Genomic DNA, 17,722 nt, shown 5'->3' on the forward strand with positions numbered 1-17,722 from the left:
ATGAGTTTTGTGGAAGATTCTGGGTGTTTACTGCCCCCCCCAAGGGTGGGAGGATGACCTCAGTAACCTCAGTGACCTTTTGATTTACCACCCTGTCCATAAAGCCGTAAAATGGAGAGAGATCCTCCAGACTTTGACTGCTTTCATCTTCTCTGGTTGGGGTACCATCAGACTTACTGAGAGAGAGAGAGGGGGGGGGGGGAGGGTGATGAAAAGAATCACTATGTAGTGTTTATTTTTCTTTGAGCTCCTCCTTCCCTTTGCACACACTCATACACAACCACACACACACACACACACACAGGGGGAGGGAGAGAGAGTTGTACACTATTCACATCTTTTGACACTTTAAAGTTTATGAACAAAGCTCAGGTGCACCTGACTATTCACATTTTGTGTGTGTGTGTGTGTGTGTGTTCCATTCATGTTCTAGAGAATAAAACCTCTTTACAAACTCATTGTGAAAATGTATATCTTCCTTTGAACACCACAAGCAGGTCCCTGCACATAAACCATTACAGTTTAAGGTGAAGGTGTGTGTTAGGGTTAGTGTAAGGTTTGTGTAAATGTTAGGGCTAGGGTCAAGGTAAATGTATGGAAATCTATGTAATGGACACAGTTCATGAAAAAAGTGTTTGTGTGTGATCTTTGTCAAACTCAAGATCATAGGCCTAAATTCTATTGGAGTTGATTGGAGGGATTTTAAGCAATGAATATATTACATAACGATTCTGAGAACTGCTCATTTTAACATACATTTTCCAGTGTGTAACAACCGCTTGCTTTTGGCACTCAAGAGATGTAACTATGTGACTTGACATGGTTAGGTGATTTATCATTCAGTCTCTCTCTCTCTCTCTCTCTCTCTCTCTCTCTCATGTATGTGTGTGATGTAATAATAAAAATAATAATAATAATAATAAACATTATATTTATATAGCGCTTTTCAAAAACTCAAGGACACTTACAATAGTCATACATTAACAAACAGTACAAAAAATACAATGCGGTATACATGCATGTAGATGGGTGGCACAGGGGCACAGCTCCAGGGACCTTGAGGTTGTGGGTTGTGTGCTCCGGTTTCCTCCCACTGTCCACAAACACATGTTGGTAGGTGGATTGGCGGCTCAAAAGTGTCCATAGGTGTGAGTGAGTGTGTGAGTGAATGTGTGAGTGTGTGTCGCCCTGTGAAGGACTGGCGCCCCCTCCAGGGTGAGTTCCTGCCTTGCACCCAGTGATTCCAGGAAGGCTCCGGACCCACCGCAGACAATGAATGAATGAATGTATGTAGATGTGTTGTGATGTAAAGTGGTTGGAGTGATGTACAGTTTAAATGTGATGTGATGTCTGGGAAATGATGCAAATGGAAGTGTAAATGTATGCTGTGGTTCACCTCCTCTTGTTCTGTTCCTCCCCGGGTTTCCTCTCTCTCTGTCTTCGGTTCTTGAACCAGTTGCTCACTTGCATCTCGCTCAGTCCCGTTAATCTCGCCAACTCTCGCTTCTCGCGCGCGCTCGGGTACCTGTTGTGCATGAAGGCCTCCCCGAGAGCGCGCCTGCTCTTCTCACGGAAGCAGTAGAGCGTGCGCTCCCCATCCCAGATGGTGTGAGGCGGCGGAAATCTCCTGCGCACGCGGAACCGGTCAACGGCGCCCAGTGGTCGTCCTCGCGCACTCTCGGCCTCGGTGTAGCGCGCGCGGAACCACAGGTCCTGCAGCGCACGGTGATTCGCCGCACTGAAGCTGTGGTGCTCCAGCAGTGCGTAGAGCTCGCGGTAACGCGCCTGGTGAAATGCCACGAGCGCGCGCGCCCTCAAGACACTTTCAGGGGCGCGCGGCTGGAGATCGAGCGGGAGCGCGCGCAGGAAACTCGCCAGATGGGACACGCGACCTCTCTGAAGTAACGCCTCGCACACGCACGCGACCTGCTCCAGGGAGAGCGAGGCAAGCAACGAGGAGGGTAGGGGGACGCGATGCGTTTGCCCCTGTTCTTTTGGCTGTTGCGCATCTTGAGGTTGTAGCTCCTGTTGCCATGGCAGCAGTTGTTCATGTTGCCCTTCTTCCCAAAGTTCCATGTTTAGTTGCCCCCGTTGCCATGGCTGTTGCAGATTTTGTTGTTGTTGCCCTTCTTCCAATTGTTGTTTCTCAAGCTGTTCACCTTCTGGTCCATGCTGTTGCCCTTCTGGCCAAAGCTGCCTCTTCTGCTGCCCCTCCAGCTGCCTTTGCTTTTGCCCTTCTTGCCACTGTTGCTGCTTTGTTTTCGCTCCTTGCTGATGCCCTTTCTGCCACAAATGCTGCCACACATCTGCTCTTGCTGAGCTTTCTGATGACTGTGTGATTCCTGATGCTGTCCCAGTTATCTCATCTGTTGTTGTTTGCTCCAACTGCAGCCATTTCTGTCCTGTTTGCTGACGTTTCAGCCGTGGCTGCCGACCTTTCTGACCCAAGTGCTGCCGTTTTTTCCTTGGCTGCATGCCTCCTGCTGCTGGGGGGTAAATGCTGGTCAAGTTTTGACTTGTGTTTCTGCATTTTCCCACTGTTACTATGGAAGGGGCAGGGCATGGGATCATACACAGGCAGGTGATTAGCCAAAGAATGGTGAATACCTGGAGTGGGAGAGGAGGTACACGTAAACACACATACTAAGTACACAAAGACTCTCTCAAACACAGAGTACTTCAAAGGTGTGTTCAGATATAACACAAAGCAACTCACCTGTTCCAGGTGAGAAAGGGAAAGGTAACAGAACATGCTTGTTTTTATTGATTAATATTTAAAATGTATTTTGCCTATTAGTAACATCACTAAATTTAATTCCATTTATTTTGATGCTTTCACACAATGATGTGATCATAATAACATTAAGACCACAAATATACATCAGGACCATAGCAATCGTACCAGAGCAACAGCTTAGCAACACCTTAGCAACCTCCTCTGATAACAACCTAATGTTCAAGCAACTCCTTAGCACACAGTTCACATATAACTGTAGATTAACACCTTACCATCAACCTGACTAACATAGTAACATAGTTACTGCATTACATTAATAACCACATGTGGTGACACAGCAACAGTATAGCAACAACTTAGCAACCACTTTGGATAACAGTGAAACAACCTAGCTACCTTTTAGCAATCAGCTGTACTTTCATCTGGTTTTTTTTGGTTTATTGTTTTGCTGTAATGCCCACCAGAAGTGGACGAGTCCCGTTTTTCAGTCTTAGTTCCTCTTAAGGTACCTCATGTTCTGACTCAACAAAGTCTGTAAAGCTGGTTTGTTAAATCATTGCTGTAAAAACTGCTCTATAAATAAAACTGAGTTGAATTGTTTGGATGTCTAGGAATAGAGTCAGTAGTGATGGCCACAGTGTTTAAAAACTCCAGCAGCACTGCTGTGTCTGATCCTTCTCATACCAGCACACTAACACACCACCACATCAGTATAACGCAGTGAAGGCTAAGAATGATCCACCACAGAAATAATACCTGCTCTGTGGTGTTCTTGTGGGAATCCTGAACATTGAGTAACAGGGTGAATGGGGAAGAATCGTCTGTTTATTTTCCATAAGAAGGCTGCAGTTCTATTTTAATGCTGAGATAAGCTATAATCAAGATACTAGTTGATAGATAAATTTTATGAAGCATTACAGCTGACAAAATGGAGGACTGAGTACTTAGAGCCTATTAGATACCATGCAGTTTAATTAAGGCCTCTTGTCTGTTGGTCCACAACCCCACAGGTACAATTTTAGAGAATGGTGGGAGCAGGAAACAAATGAATTCAGGAGCCATGGTAAAGTAAGGAATAATAAAAAGGTTAAAAACAATCCATCTGCTGATATTGCTTTGAAAACTTAGCAGGAAAGTGTAATTTGTTTTGCAAACTTAGCTTTTACCTTGGTGTGTATGTCTTTGATTTTCTCCAGAACAATTCTTTTTCCTGAGATGGAAAAGGCTTCCAGAAAATTTTTAGATAAAGAAAATCTTTATAAAAATCTTTACAGATGAAACATGGTTTATAAGGAAATATAATTTCTTTTTAATTAAAATGTGGCTAAAGCATTAAAAACAATTGAAAGTGCAATTTTTAAAATATTCCTTCATGCAGGTAAATGGGATAGTGTCACTGTCACACAGCTTGAAGGTCGTCGCACCTTCTCCAGGGTGTATTCCAACCTTGCACCTATTTATTCCATGTATACTCCGTATACTCCAGACCCACTGAACTGGATAAAAGGTTACAGGCAATGAATGAATGAATAAATGTAAATGGGAGACACGAAACAAAATAACTAATTTTGTAGCAAATATAAGATTTTTGTCAAGTTCATTTTTAAATATGAAACACACAGGCTTCCTCCATTGAAAATAAACATTGAACATTTCTGTTTTAAAAGAACATGGATTTTGGAAGTTAGGATGTTTGATATTATAAACCCAATGTTATTGTTTTCTTTCAAATAAATTATTAAATAATTTTATCCTAATTATATCGTGCTGAAAAACCGACATGAAGTTGGATGTGGTTAATCGATAACTGGATGCTGACTTTAAATAATAATAATAATTAAAAAATGGAACACTTAATCGAATAGGAACGACTAGCGTTAGAAGCTCAGTCAGGAAGGTTTTAGCTGTGACACAGGGCTGTTTTCATAAGTCCCGCCCCTTCTAAGCTGCGATTGGATCGCATTTCACGCTTGCATACAGACAGCGAATCAGAACAGAGAAGTTTTGTGTTAGCCAATCAGCCGCCGGAGTGCGGGACATGCCTGAAAGCTGGTGTGAAATAGGCAGTGGTTGTTGTAGTTATTGATATTGAAACGCAAATAAAATAAATTAATTAAAAAATAAAGTTCTTTGTGAACTATTAACATTTAAAACATATAATTAATCATGGATGACCAGGGCTGCCCGAGATGCAAGACGACAAAATACAGAAACCCGTCTTTGAAGTTGATGGTTAATGTTTGTGGTCATACACTGTGAGTATGGAGCTGCGGAGACGACTAAATATATGTATTTTGACCAGTTTATGCTCTATGTTATTTAAAATGAGTCTATGGCTGTTTGTAGTTGTAGCATTAGAAGGGTGAGACTGCCTTTCGTATGTCACAGTTGAGTAGTAACTAGGCACCTATGCTCCCATCCGTGTGCACTGTTCTCAAAGGTTGGACCCCCCTTATAACAACCAGGGAAATCAATAATATTAATACAGTGAAATATACATAGAAAAGAAAGAAATGGTATTGGATCCTCGAGAACAGCTACTCAAGAGCCAGTGTTTACCATGTAATATACCAACTGTAGGTTAGAGGGGCAGTTAATCACCCAGAATCAGTGCCTGACATCTCTAATATTCATGTTGCAGAATACCATCAGTTCCTAATGTTTCATCATATAATATAAAGCCTTCCTTAAAGTGCAGACTTCCAAATACTTTTGGTTATATAGTATATTTAAATATTTATCCATAAAAAGGGAAACTAGAGATGAATAAGAGAATAAAAAAGGAAGTAAATGGATAGAGGGAGGGAGGGCTGGAGAATGAGAGGGAGTCAATGAAAAGAGAGCTTCAGAAAATGTGTGGGTGTCTGAATTTCATCCAACACTCCTCTGTGTTTAAAACACGCACACACACAGAGCATATGTTTTATCCATTATCTTTGGGTTTGAAATGGATTTGAGAAACCTGCTGTTACTGCTTGAAAATAATTATCTTTCACATTCTGTACTGAAACAATTTGTGTTAAATATTGATACTTACACATGTGTAAAATAATAATAATAATATGATGATGATGATGGATGGGTCATTAATAATAATAATATCCAGTATCCAGTTACATTTATCTTGGACATAACATTGTTAATACAAAAGATGTTTGAAGTACTTGAAAAATGTGTGTGTGTGTGTACGCATTCATGTATGGGGGTTTGTTTTACAGATGTGAGAACTGTGTGGAGATGCTGTTTGTGCGAGGCTCTGGTAACTGTGTCCAATGTGACACTCCTCTGAGAAAGAGTAACTTCCGTTTGCAGTTGTTTGAGGACCCTGCCATAGACAAAGAAGTGGAGATCCGGAAAAAAGTACTGAAAATGTGAGTGAACTATTTTCCAGACATGTCCCTTGCTGTTTACTCTTTCTACAGAGTGTCACAAGGTGCTACAATTGACTAATTAATAGTAAACACTGAATGAATTACAAATCAGTAATTTCTCTCTCTCTCTCTCTCTCTCTCTCTCTCTCTCTCTCTCTCTCTCTCTCTCTCTCTTTCTCTCTCTCAGTTATAATAAGAGGGATTTTGATTTCCCCAGTCTCAGAGAGTATAATGACTACCTGGAGCAGGTAGAAGATATTGGTGAGACAACTTTCATCTTGATATATTCATGTTGTTTTTTATGATTGGAACATAGCAGTGTTCTTTTACTTTTTGGAGAAATTTGTGGTGGATGGTCCAGGCGAATTACCCCAAAATCAGTTGTCCTTAAATCTTCAAAAGTGATCAGAACACTTTCTCTCTCATCCAGACATAGACAGCCCTTTTCAAAAACAGTTCCTTTCACAATGTTACGAGGATATTCACCGTGGCGCAGCAGGTAGTGTCGCAGTCACACAGCTCCAGGGGCCTGGAGTTTGTGGGTTCGATTCCCGCTCCGGGTGACTGTCTGTGAGGAGTGTGGTGTGTTCTCCCTGTGTCTGCGTGGGTTTCCTCCGGGTGACTGTCTGTGAGGAGTGTGGTGTGTTCTCCCTGTGTCTGCGTGGGTTTCCTCCGGGTGACTGTCTGTGAGGAGTGTGGTGTGTTCTCCCTGTGTCTGCGTGGGTTTCCTCCGGGTGCTCTGGTTTCCTCCCACAGTCCAAAAACACATGTTGGTAGGTGGATTGGCGACTCCAAAGTGTCCGTAGGTGTGAGTGTGTGAGGGAATGTGTGTGTGTGTGTCTGTGTTGCCCTGTGAAGGACCTGGGCCCCCTCCAGGGTGTATTCCTGCCTTGCGCCCAATGATTCCAGGTAGGCTCTGGACCCACCGCGACCCTGAACTGGATAAGGGTTACAGATAATGAATCAATGAATGAATATTTTGCATGGTGTATTTTATGCAGATATGCATTGTTTTGTATATCTCTTCGGTACTGAATTTTCCAAATAGGAAAACAGTTAACCAGTTAGTCAACAGATCGCTGACTTCTAATTTTTGTGTGTGTTTTTAGTATATAACCTGACAAATAATGTGGATGTCGAGGGTACAAAGCAAATGATGGAGCAATACCAGCGAGAAAATAAAGACATCATACAGAGAAACAAAGCCAAATTGGTAAGTGCCTTTCTGTGTGTCCCCCTCTTTGCCTCAGTACACGGAGTAGTAGACAGTTACTCATCTGCCTCATTATATACTACAACTGCAAATGCGATGTATTAAAGTCTCAAATTGTTTGTAATGTCTGTGTGCGTGTGTGTATGTATAGACAAGAGAGCAGGAGGAATTGGAGGAGCTGTTGTTGTTGGAGCAGCAGGACACACAGCAGCGGAGACTGGAAACACTGCAGGAGGAACAGAGACAACTACAGGCCAAACGCAAAAACAAACAGACCTTACTGGATGAACTGGTACACACACAAAGAATCAGTGATTTGCTCATCCCTAGTCAAAAGACAGTAAAGAATGTATTTATGTATGGAAAAGTTAGAGAGAGAGAGACCACAAAGGCATTTAAAACACCTTACTCAGCATATTAACACATAAGAGCCCATGGTGACATATGTGTCACAAACTCTTTATAAGGTCTGGAAAGCTTCCTACACCTCTTTATCTATCCTTCACTTTAAATCGTGATGTCCCTGACTGACACTTACTGAACATCCTGGGTGCAGTCACATAACAGTTTCTGAGTTTGGGAAACGTGTGACCTCAGTTACAGAATGATGGTGTGATGGCTGAAGGCATAGAGACCAGAGAAATGCTTATTGTAAAAGCATATTTTTGTGTCTAAAAAGTGTGTTCCAACCTTTTTAAAACTTCAAATGCTGTAGTCGCCTGTCCTATGGCACATACGACAGTCTGATCCTTTTTTCCAGAATGTGATGTTGTGATGTTTATGTTACAGTGGGATTTTAACCCAATAATAATTACAGATTGTGGCAAGAAATGAGGAGAAAAAAACTGTTCCATGTTTCTTTGGTCTGTTTTCTCATTTTCATTCTCAAACATTTCTCCTAACTTAGTCTGGGCTCTTATGGGTTAATGCTAGTTTGAAATCAGTGTGAAATTATTAGGTAAACTTACATTTATAACTTCAAACATGATTAAAACTGATTAATATAGGATATGAACAGTGTTTCACATTATGATTTCAGAATGAAAGTGATTAATTTTTAAGAACTGATGTTCATTTTCTGTTTTTTTTTGTGTATGTTTGTTTGTGTGTGTAGGAAAGCTCCCATTTACCTGCGTCTATTCTTCTGGCTCAGCATAAAGACCGAGCTGCACATCTGGAGACACAGATTGAGAAACAGAAACAAACAGTCAAACCAACCACAATATTCTCTACTAGCAGTCTGAAGGTAACAGCCCCCCCCACACACACACATATTCAGACATACAAATGTCTCCTTGACTGCTTTTGATATAAAGAAATATAAGAAATCATATTAAACAGCTAATTTGGGCTGTAATTACTCTCTCTCTCTCTCTCTCTCTCTCTCTCTCTCTCTCAGGGTCAGACAGTATCTCTCGCCCCAGTTGCTCTGATGGAGGAGAAGTTATATGTGTATCAGGCACTTTGCATAGAGACATACGGGCCTCCGGTACCAGAATTAGAGCAGCTGGACAGACTCGGGTAAGTCACAGTTTAAAACTGTTTTAACAAAAGAGCTGTTAGAACAAAATTAAAGGATTTTACAACAGCTTCACACAGGGCTAGTCCCCCTACCAAACCCCCCCCCCCCCCCCCAACAACTTTTCTCTCTCTCGCTCTCTCTCTCTCTCTTTCTCTCTTCTCTCTCTCTCTCTCTCTTTCTCTTTCTCTCTCTCTCTTTCTCTCTCTCTCTCTCTCTCTATCTCTCTCTCTCTATCTCTCTCTCTCTCTCTCTTTTTTTCTCTCACCCCCCCTCCCCCCATTTTTCTTTCTTTTCTCTCTCTCACTCTGACAGAGATGAATGATTGTCTCTTATTCCAAAAAATAACCCACATTTCCCTTGGTGCACCCTGCTCTGCGGGTAAACGGGAAGTGTGTAGATATTTGTGCTATTCTTGCAGTCAGATACGTCAGTCTCACACACGTACACAAGTTTGTTTTAATCAGTGTCTGGTCATGCTGTGAATAATTCATCCTTATTATGTGTATAATGAAATGAAATGAAATGTACAGTTATTTGTCATTGTACAACGTATGACAATGTGCCTTCCGCATTTAACCCATCTGTGGCAGTGAACACACACACACACACTAGTGCACTAGTGGCTGTGAACATACCCACCCAGAGCAACCATCCCCCGTGTCTGGGGAGCAGTTGTAGGTCCAGTGCGTTGCTCAAGGGCACCTCAGCTGTGGACTGTGGGAGGAGGACAGTGCTGTGCCACCGCCCCCAGTTTTCCTGGTCATGGGAATTGAACCAAAGACCTAAGTCCTCTTTGCTAACCATTAGGCCCTACCCCATTACTGTGGCACCTATCACTGAACGTTGAGTTCTTGAAGTTTATGTTGGAAGCAGGAAAAATGGGCAAGCTTCTGTACCAGAGAGACTTTGACTAGTGCCAAATTGTGAGGTTCCTAATGTTTTGATCTAGAACGGCAGGTCTTGTGGGGTGTGCCCAGTTGGCAGTGTTTAGGAACTACCACAATAATCCAAACCAGACACAGGATCATGGGTTTCAGACATTCGTTCGTGTGAGAGAGAGTGAAGGTGTCACCGTGGGTGTGCAGCCTCAGACGAAGCAAGCTGTGATGCACTGTGTGTTTTAACAGCTTTCTGTCAGAGCCAGCGTTATCTATCTCAGCAGTAGCCTTATGACCCTTAATGAGCCTTGGGCAGCCATGACCCTGTCGCCGGTTCACCTGTTGTCCTCCATTGTTTCCTTTTTGATAGGGACTCTCTACTGCACACACTTCACAAAACCTGCTGCTTTGGCGATGCACGGACCAAAACATAAAGAACCCGAATGGTTCGGGTCCTGAGGCTTGCCCATTCTTCCTGAGAACTCCCTGTTAATTTTCTGCGTAATATATCTCATCTTTCAACAAGTACAATTACAATGTGATAATCAATATCTCATATATCTATTTCCCCTATATTTTTTGAAATGTATATTTCTAATGCTACTCTTAATCTCAGGAACCAGAATATTGTTGCCCAAATAAAACATGGAGGGTTTTATAAAAATAATTGATATAATCTCTAAAGTCAGTATGGAGTTTTTACTAAAACTGTAAGTTAGTCGTTTTCTTCTATCGTGTTCAGGACCTTTTTTTCTGGGAATGGTTGAAAAGCAACAAAGAGACTCGCTCTCCTGGTCCTTTTTAGTGGTGACTCTGTGATGTGGTTTACACTGGAGAGAGTGGGGTGGGTGTGGGGTTATGAAAAGAGAACACAGGGTGGATCTATTTGTTTATTCTTTTTTTCATTCCTTTTATTCTTTTCATCTTGTTTGCCTTGGTTATAGATTAGTTTTGTTCAGGAGAAAGATTGATATGATTTTAAAGCAGCACATCAAATCAAGTGTATTTTTCTGTGAAACATGTTTGAGAGCACAGGAAGGACATGGGAGAGAAAGCAACACATGAATCCTTGAGCTGAGCACATTTCTACAAAGTTGAACGGATGAGGAAACACCTAGATAAGCAGAGAAATGGCTCTAGGTGTCTGCTGTGTGGTATTAAGGTTCTCGCCGTCTGTCTCCAGCTTTTCAGCTGCGGTCACGTATACAGTGTACAGCCGAAGTTTGTGAACGGTTTCTTTTGAACTGAAGGATATTAATAAGTTTCATTTTATTATTGCACAGTTGTCTTTATGGATGGCTGATTTCACAGGAGGGGGTTCTCAGCCGTCCCCTTTAACCCTTCATTGTTCATAAGCAGATCAACAGGGGAACAGTACTGTTCTGATAAAACAAGGTGTTAGGTTAAGAATAATCGAATTGGCTTCTCTAATAACTGTCCTGGTGTGTGAATGAATGTCTGTATGTGTGAGCCCAGATATGGATTGGCGCTCTGTCCTGGGTTAAACCCTAGTGCCCGATGCAGTCCTCCAGGTGGACGGTCGTTTCTGGTTGAGAGTACGCTGTGCGCGTTTGGCTGCCGCTTCTCGCCAGTGTGTGTGTGTGTGAATTGAGCGTTCTGAGCAGTGTAGATTGTAAAGCGTCCTTGGGTGTCTAGAAAGGCGCTATATAAGTGTAACGATAATAATAATAATAATAATAAAATATCGGCCAATTGGAAAAACCTCCAGAAGGTTTGAAGTAAGAGTGTGTGTGTGTGTTGACAGTGGAGCCTGTGGTGATTTATGTTGGAGCAGTGTGTGTTTTTGGACAGTTGTCTCTACACCCACTCCCCTAACCCCTGGGGCTAACACACACACACACACACACCACACAAAATCTCTTTCTCCCTTCCTCTCAAAGCGGTACCTGTATAAATAATGGTAAGGTTGGGCTCTTTATTAAAGACAGCTGTGTGTGAGAGAGAAAGAAAGAGTGTGGGTGTGAATGAAGGGTGGAGGATTTTGAAAGGTCCATCCAGCACTTTGCTGTGTTTGAGTTATTTGTGCATGTGTGGAAATTTTGCTCTATAATTCATTCTCTCTCTCTCTCTCTCTCTCTCTCTCTCTCTCTTTCTCTCTCTTTCTCTCTCTCTCTCTGTGGCTTTTTCTTGCTTTCATTGCTGGCAAGTTTGATTTCTGAGGTTTTCTTTCACTCAATTGCCGTCTTTGCTCTCCCCACACTGAGTGTGTCCAGGGACTTGCTCTCCATCATCACGCAGCAAGTCAGCAGACAGGATGTGATTTTTCATTTTGTTTCATATAAAGAAAGAAATAGAATAGGGAAGGAATGATGGAAAAGAGAGAAAGAAACAAAGAGGGAAATCTGGCCAAAGAAAAAGTACAAAAAAGGAATGAGTCAAAAAAAAGAAAGGAAAAGTTTAAGGAACAATAAGAATGAAGAGAAATGAGTGAAGGGGAAAAAGTGACTGATAGTTAACAGTGGATTTTTATTTCTGTTCTCAATTTCTTTCTGGAGTTAATATATTCATGAACACAAACACACACTTGTGTTCATTCACACTGATAACTTATTGAATGTGTGAAGATATTATTTTATTTACTAAATGATATGCTTTCCTGCATAGTCCTGAGTCTTGAGTATCCTGAGGAATACAGGTTTAAAACAAACGGTTTTTACAAACCACTTCAGGAGTTAGACGTTTTGAAACTTTAAATACATCTGTTTCTCCAACCCACATTCATCAACCAGGACCCGGCCCAATACAGTACATCACAAGGCACGTGATCCGTGACTGCTGGGCGGATAAGGAGGAGGAGGAGGTTAATGAGGAGAACACACTATATCCCCAGACAAAACTGATCTGCATGTTACTCTCCATACAGCCGTCAAATTTCAAAGTGTCGAACTGGTGATACTTTTGTTGACAAACTGGCAAACAACACATTAGTCTCATGAAAACCCCAGGTGTAAATAGGGTTTAAGGTGAATCCCTAGGGAACACTTGGTTTGTGAATTGCCCTTGACCTGTTACGTTGAATGCTATCGCCCCTTACAGGCCGTTAATACACACTTCACCTTCTCCTTCTCTCCTCCATTTTCTGTTAATTCTTAAGAAAACCATCAGTTGTTAATGAGACTCTTCCTCTCACTCTGTTCTTCCTCAGGTATCTGAATCATGTAAGAACGGCAGGTGCTCAAGATCTTGCAGGTGGATACACATCGGGTTTGGCCTGTTACAGAGCGCTGCAGGATGCCTTCAGCGGACTCTTCCCATCATTAACGTATCACACAAACACTTAAACCTGTAGGAGGAATAGTGGTTACTTCACCATAAACGACCAGTTTAGAGTGAAATTGAGTAGAGCCATGATGAATAGATATTTCTGTGACTTTTTTGATGAAGTTTAAATAAATTATTTTTATCACAGCCATTGTAAATATCGTCATTTTCTCCAGTCTCATTTAAAGAAGTGGACAAATGGTTTCTATATTTTAGATATATAGAGATGTTGTTTTATTTTAATTTGAATTTGAAATTGTTGTGTTCAGACCAAAAAAAAACCTTGCAAAATATTCCATATTTGTATGTTTCTACATGAAACACAGAGTAAGTGCTCTGAAGTACCGGAGCCTTTTCATATGGAATGAATATCAGATGCAAATATAATTCATCAAGTAAATGGCAAAACCACAGTAAAAAATAAAATAAAAAAATAAAATAAATAAATAAATGAATAAACACAGGGTGGAATATCTGAGGTTTATTAAAAAAAAACATTTGAAAATATTTCTAATAGTCCATTCAGGTGACGTTTCTTATTCCGTTTCTGTGCATTTCCGTCTCTTTGGCGAGGGTTCTGAACATTCTGAAGAAAGAACAAAAAGAGTGGCAAAACAGTCAGTGGGTCCAAAATGAGTGAATGCAGCTCCATTAGAGTGCACCCATATTCAGCAGTTTGCATATAAAGACACTAACCAATACAATATGATGCTCTGAAGCATTTGCACATGAGCCTAAGTTCACCTTGCCCACTAGACAGGTATAAATCACATCACTGGGCTGTGAGCTAGTGAAAAAATAAAGGTTCTCTTGAGTGAAGCATCTCTATCCCATACCTTGAGGACGAGTTGTGATCTAGACCTAATTATTCAAACCTTACCTCACTTATGCCCTAGTGAACCTGCAATCAAATTCTCACAGCAATGTTACAACATGCAATGTAAAGACTCTTCCAAGACCTATAGAAGCACTAATACCCTTCATTCAAATGAAACGCTGGATGAATTTTGGCCTTTTAGTGTACATCTTCAAAAAGGAGATTTCACCATAGTGTAAATGCGTGTATTCAGCTGTTATGAGCTGTTGTGTGTTTCCTCACCTTTCTTTTTAGCGAACAGCACTTCTCTGGGCACAGTGAAGCTCACACACATCATCTCTTTGTTGGGTGCTACATTCCTCACCAAGTGAACAGAGCAGCGTCCCTGCAGAGAAACTCCCAAAGCAGCTTCAGCTCTCTCCACAACGTCCTTCTTAGGGTCGTCCTCTTTCGAGAAGCCATAAGAATGCACCTGCAGCACAGGGGAAGAGATTTATTTAGAACATTTATCAGTTTGAGAATTTTTAGCATGGCGCTAAATAATGGTATTCATTCATTCATTCATTCATTATCTGTAACCCTCATCCAGTTCAGGGTCGCGGTGGGTCCAGAACCTACCTGGAATCATTGGGCGCAAGGTGGGAATACACCCTACGGACACTTTTGAGTCACCAATCCACCTACCAACGTGTGTTTTTGGACTGTGGGAGGAAACCAGAGCACCCGGAGGAAACCCACACAGACATGGAGAACACACCACACTCCTCACAGACAGTCACCCAGAGGCAACCCACGCAGAAACGGGGAGAACACACCACACTCCTCACAGACAGTCACCCAGAGGAAACCCACGCAGAAACGGGGAGAACACACCACACTCCTCACAGACAGTCACCCGGAGCGGGAATCGAACCCACAACCTCCAGGTCCCTGGAGCTGTGTGACTGCGACACTAACCTGCTGCGCCACTGTGCCGCTCCATACACAATATTGTGGAATATTATTGGGAACAAAAATTAGGCAAAAATTTTACTATATTTTTCAGGTGTGTCCAGACATATGCATATGGGTGTATGTGTATATATATATATATATGCAAATATGCAATATTTTTTTTACAGATAATTAAGTTACATAGTGTCAGGAACTCTGTGTACCTGAGGCAGGGTCAGTTTGTTGGAGAGCTCTTTCTCCATGTCTTGGTCCAGGAGGCCTCTAAACGCATCAAGGAACTCCAGTGCTAGAGCCGGAAGGTTCATGATCACATGAATAGAGGCGGAACCATTCATCAGCTCGGGCAGACGCTCTCGGACCGGACCTCTGAGGAACTCCCGTCCGTCCATGTTAAAAGTAGAGACCTTCGCATCCACCTTGTTGAGTTTAGTGTTGTGCAGGAGCCAGCGGTGTGACTCTGGGTTCAGGTCATTGGCAAGAACGGTGCACCCTCGCCGAGCTGCTGGAACGGAAAAAGGACCGACACCTGCAAAAACATCCAGCACAAAGTCCCCTCGATGGAGAAGAGAGATGATCCTTTCGTGCTCTGTGCCGAGACGAGGGTTCCAGTACACATGAGAAAAATCAAACTCATAAAACACTCCATTCTCCCTCACCTGGGGAAGACATGAGAAAAAGAAACAAAGGTTATTAATAGGAAGTTTGTTTGGTTTCGCTGCAGAAACAACCTCAACTCTTCTGGAAACACTTTAGTATTGACATAATACATCTGCTGTGAGGATGTAATTGAATTCAGCCACAAGAGCATTAGTAAGATTAGAAAGTGGTGTCAGACAACAATATCTGGAACAATAACTCATCCAAAAGGTACTGGATGGTACACAGTTCAGTGCTGGGAGGCTTCATATCCCTCTAGTCCACGTTTGGTATTGGGCATATTAATCTGGAGCTCCTGTACAGCTGCTCCAGTATGTTCCAGAATTAAAGCACTGCATTAACTTGTGCCCTCACCTTGGCCACCATGTTGCTATCTCCGGCTAGAACCTCCATCTGGAAGTTTCTGTATGTGGAGTCGATAGTGTTGGTCTTGTTCACAACGCAGGTAATGCCTGGGTTTTTATCCATGATCACCTGACCTGAAGACAGAAATACATATTTGCAAATACCAGAGTGACAAAAAAAGTATAACTGTCCACATTGATAAACATAGCTCACTGAGTAATGCAAATGTATACTCCAACAATTAGCACTGTAATATACTTCACTCACTTTCAAAAAGTCTATTAGTTATAACTGAACAACTCAATTGCTTGTGGCAAGGACTAATAATTAACACCATGTTTCTTGGTGAACTCCAGTGTAAAACTAAAGAAACAAAATTCGGTACCTCTCTAACTCCCAGATAAAGCATTAAAAATATTTATTATTATTATTTAATGATTTAAAAGTTGTTTTAATCTCACCTATGAGGTTTTTAAAGGACAGTTGGTGGTCTCGGAGGTTCATGTGAGCGATGTGGCCCACTCTACTGAAGCCTGATGTCACCTCCTGGCCTTCGGGGAGCACAGCCCTCAGCACTTCCTCACTTTTCAGGTTGTCGTAGGTCAGTTTGAGCTCATAACGCTGAATTTCAGGCTTCACTCCAAAGGCCTTGAGTGCCGACACCTCGTCCTGGCTGAAGTTTTCAGCCGAGGACACGCTCTGAGGGTCCAGCAGCAACAACCGGTAGTCTTTTCCGTCACTGTCTGTTTTTTTCTGGTTGTCGTCTACGACCCGTTTGAGGCCGGGCCTTTGGAGGGCCACTTTCTTCAGGCTTTTGACCACTTTGTTGAGGACGCTTGTGGGAATGCGAATGGCAGGGACACTGATGGTTTGTGTGAAAGCTTCTCTGTCCAGTGTCGTCATTCCTCGCACTGCAAGAGGTGCTGTGTACAGGCCAGGGTCAGTGGTAGGAGACTGAGCGTCTGCCATCGTTTTCTGGGCATGAAAAACGTGTGCAAATGGAACACTGCAAGATAAACTGTGAGATCTCCACGTGTACTGGAAATCCAAGAGAGTCAGTAGCCTGCAAACATTCCTGTAGAAATACATAAATAACAAGGGCAAATACCTGAGGTATTTATGACTGAACACACACACACACAACTACAATTACTAGTTTGGACTGAGAAACTGAGAGTAGTTAACCAACCAAAATATCCAGTCAACAGTGTCCTTTGGGCAGTGACCTGAGTCCATTGATGAACGACTAGAGAATGACTGACACAAACTGCAGTAACAGATGAGCTACTGTCTCTGACTTTGAATCTACAAGGTGTCGGTCTAATAGATTGGGCAGTGTTTAAAAACTCCAGCAGCACTGCTGTGTCTGATCCACGTGTACCATCACAATGCACAGTATGATCTAATGGCTGAAACCATTGAAGAACTTGTTAAAGAGGGGTCTACAAAGCAATAGATGGACAACAATCTATAACTGATTAACTACAAAGTACACATCTATGGTAAGTGGAGCTGATAAAATAGACAATAAGTGTAAAAACAACGAGATAATATAATGTATCGACATTCAGAGACGAGAAAACAAGGTCAGAGTTACTTGTAGAGCTCTGCTGTGAGACTGAGATCATTACACTGACAATGCGATTCGGAGACACCACATGTTCATCCTGCAGTATTTCTAACACAGCGCCATGGGTGAGTTCAGTCTAATGTCTGTGAAATGTTGGTAATGTTTAATTCCGTGTTTATTAGAGTGTAGTTATATTCTGAAGTCCTTACCTCACCATCACACCGGCCATACACGCGCCTGAGTGTACGCCATCTTCAGAGGACCAGAGATCTGCTCTCTGATTGGTCCGCTGCAGCAGCGCGGGCGGTGATTGGTTTAACTTCGCTCTGCGTCTTAAAGACTCGACCGGTATAAACATGTCACATGATAAATAAAA

At 42.2% G+C, this 17,722-nt stretch overlaps 2 protein-coding genes across 5 annotated transcripts; one reads left to right on the forward strand and one right to left on the reverse strand.

Moving 5' to 3' along the window:
- The first annotated feature begins 4,785 nt into the window (after positions 1 to 4,785).
- mnat1 (MNAT1 component of CDK activating kinase) lies at positions 4,786 to 13,105 on the forward strand. Its single transcript, XM_066679966.1, has 8 exons — positions 4,786 to 4,992; positions 5,956 to 6,108; positions 6,296 to 6,369; positions 7,218 to 7,321; positions 7,473 to 7,613; positions 8,436 to 8,567; positions 8,721 to 8,842; positions 12,888 to 13,105. The coding sequence occupies exons 1-8, from the start codon at positions 4,904 to 4,906 to the stop codon at positions 13,021 to 13,023; spliced, it is 951 nt and encodes a 316-aa protein (XP_066536063.1). The 5' UTR covers positions 4,786 to 4,903; the 3' UTR covers positions 13,024 to 13,105.
- Positions 13,106 to 13,468: 363 nt separating this feature from the next.
- On the reverse strand, positions 13,469 to 17,654 carry trmt5 (tRNA methyltransferase 5). 4 transcript variants are annotated; one of them, XM_066679659.1, is made up of 7 exons: positions 17,374 to 17,435; positions 16,966 to 17,185; positions 16,238 to 16,851; positions 15,786 to 15,910; positions 14,978 to 15,430; positions 14,103 to 14,292; positions 13,469 to 13,589 (listed from the first exon to the last, which is right to left on the reverse strand). In XM_066679659.1, exons 2-7 carry the CDS (start codon positions 17,010 to 17,012, stop codon positions 13,540 to 13,542), a joined length of 1,479 nt encoding a protein of 492 aa, XP_066535756.1. In that variant the 5' UTR covers positions 17,013 to 17,185; positions 17,374 to 17,435; the 3' UTR covers positions 13,469 to 13,539. The 4 variants fall into 4 exon arrangements, with proteins under 4 accessions (XP_066535756.1, XP_066535757.1, XP_066535758.1 ...); XM_066679660.1 differs by lacking the exons at positions 16,966 to 17,185; positions 17,374 to 17,435 and adding an exon at positions 17,556 to 17,654; XM_066679661.1 differs by lacking the exon at positions 16,966 to 17,185 and having other exon boundaries at positions 17,374 to 17,498.
- Between the last annotated feature and the right edge of the window lie 68 nt (positions 17,655 to 17,722).

This window comes from Hoplias malabaricus, chromosome 8 (assembly GCF_029633855.1).
Source record: "Hoplias malabaricus isolate fHopMal1 chromosome 8, fHopMal1.hap1, whole genome shotgun sequence".
In the NCBI taxonomy this organism is placed as follows: domain Eukaryota; kingdom Metazoa; phylum Chordata; class Actinopteri; order Characiformes; family Erythrinidae; genus Hoplias; species Hoplias malabaricus.

Bases quoted from the DNA above. Each gene is read 5' to 3' on its own strand.
- trmt5 (XM_066679659.1), bottom strand. From the start codon at position 17,012: ATGGACTCAGGTCACTGCCCAAAGGACACTGTTGACTGGATATTTTG. The intron at 16,852-16,965 runs GTTGGTTAACTA...GTATTTCTACAG, and splicing joins ACTGTTGACTGGATATTTTG to GAATGTTTGCAGGCTACTGA. The intron at 13,590-14,102 runs GTGAGGAAACAC...TTCTTTCTTCAG, and splicing joins GCTGTTCGCTAAAAAGAAAG to AATGTTCAGAACCCTCGCCA.
- mnat1 (XM_066679966.1), top strand. From the start codon at position 4,904: ATGGATGACCAGGGCTGCCCGAGATGCAAGACGACAAAATACAGAAAC. The intron at 6,370-7,217 runs GTGAGACAACTT...GTGTGTTTTTAG, and splicing joins GGAGCAGGTAGAAGATATTG to TATATAACCTGACAAATAAT. The intron at 8,568-8,720 runs GTAACAGCCCCC...TCTCTCTCTCAG, and splicing joins TCTCTACTAGCAGTCTGAAG to GGTCAGACAGTATCTCTCGC.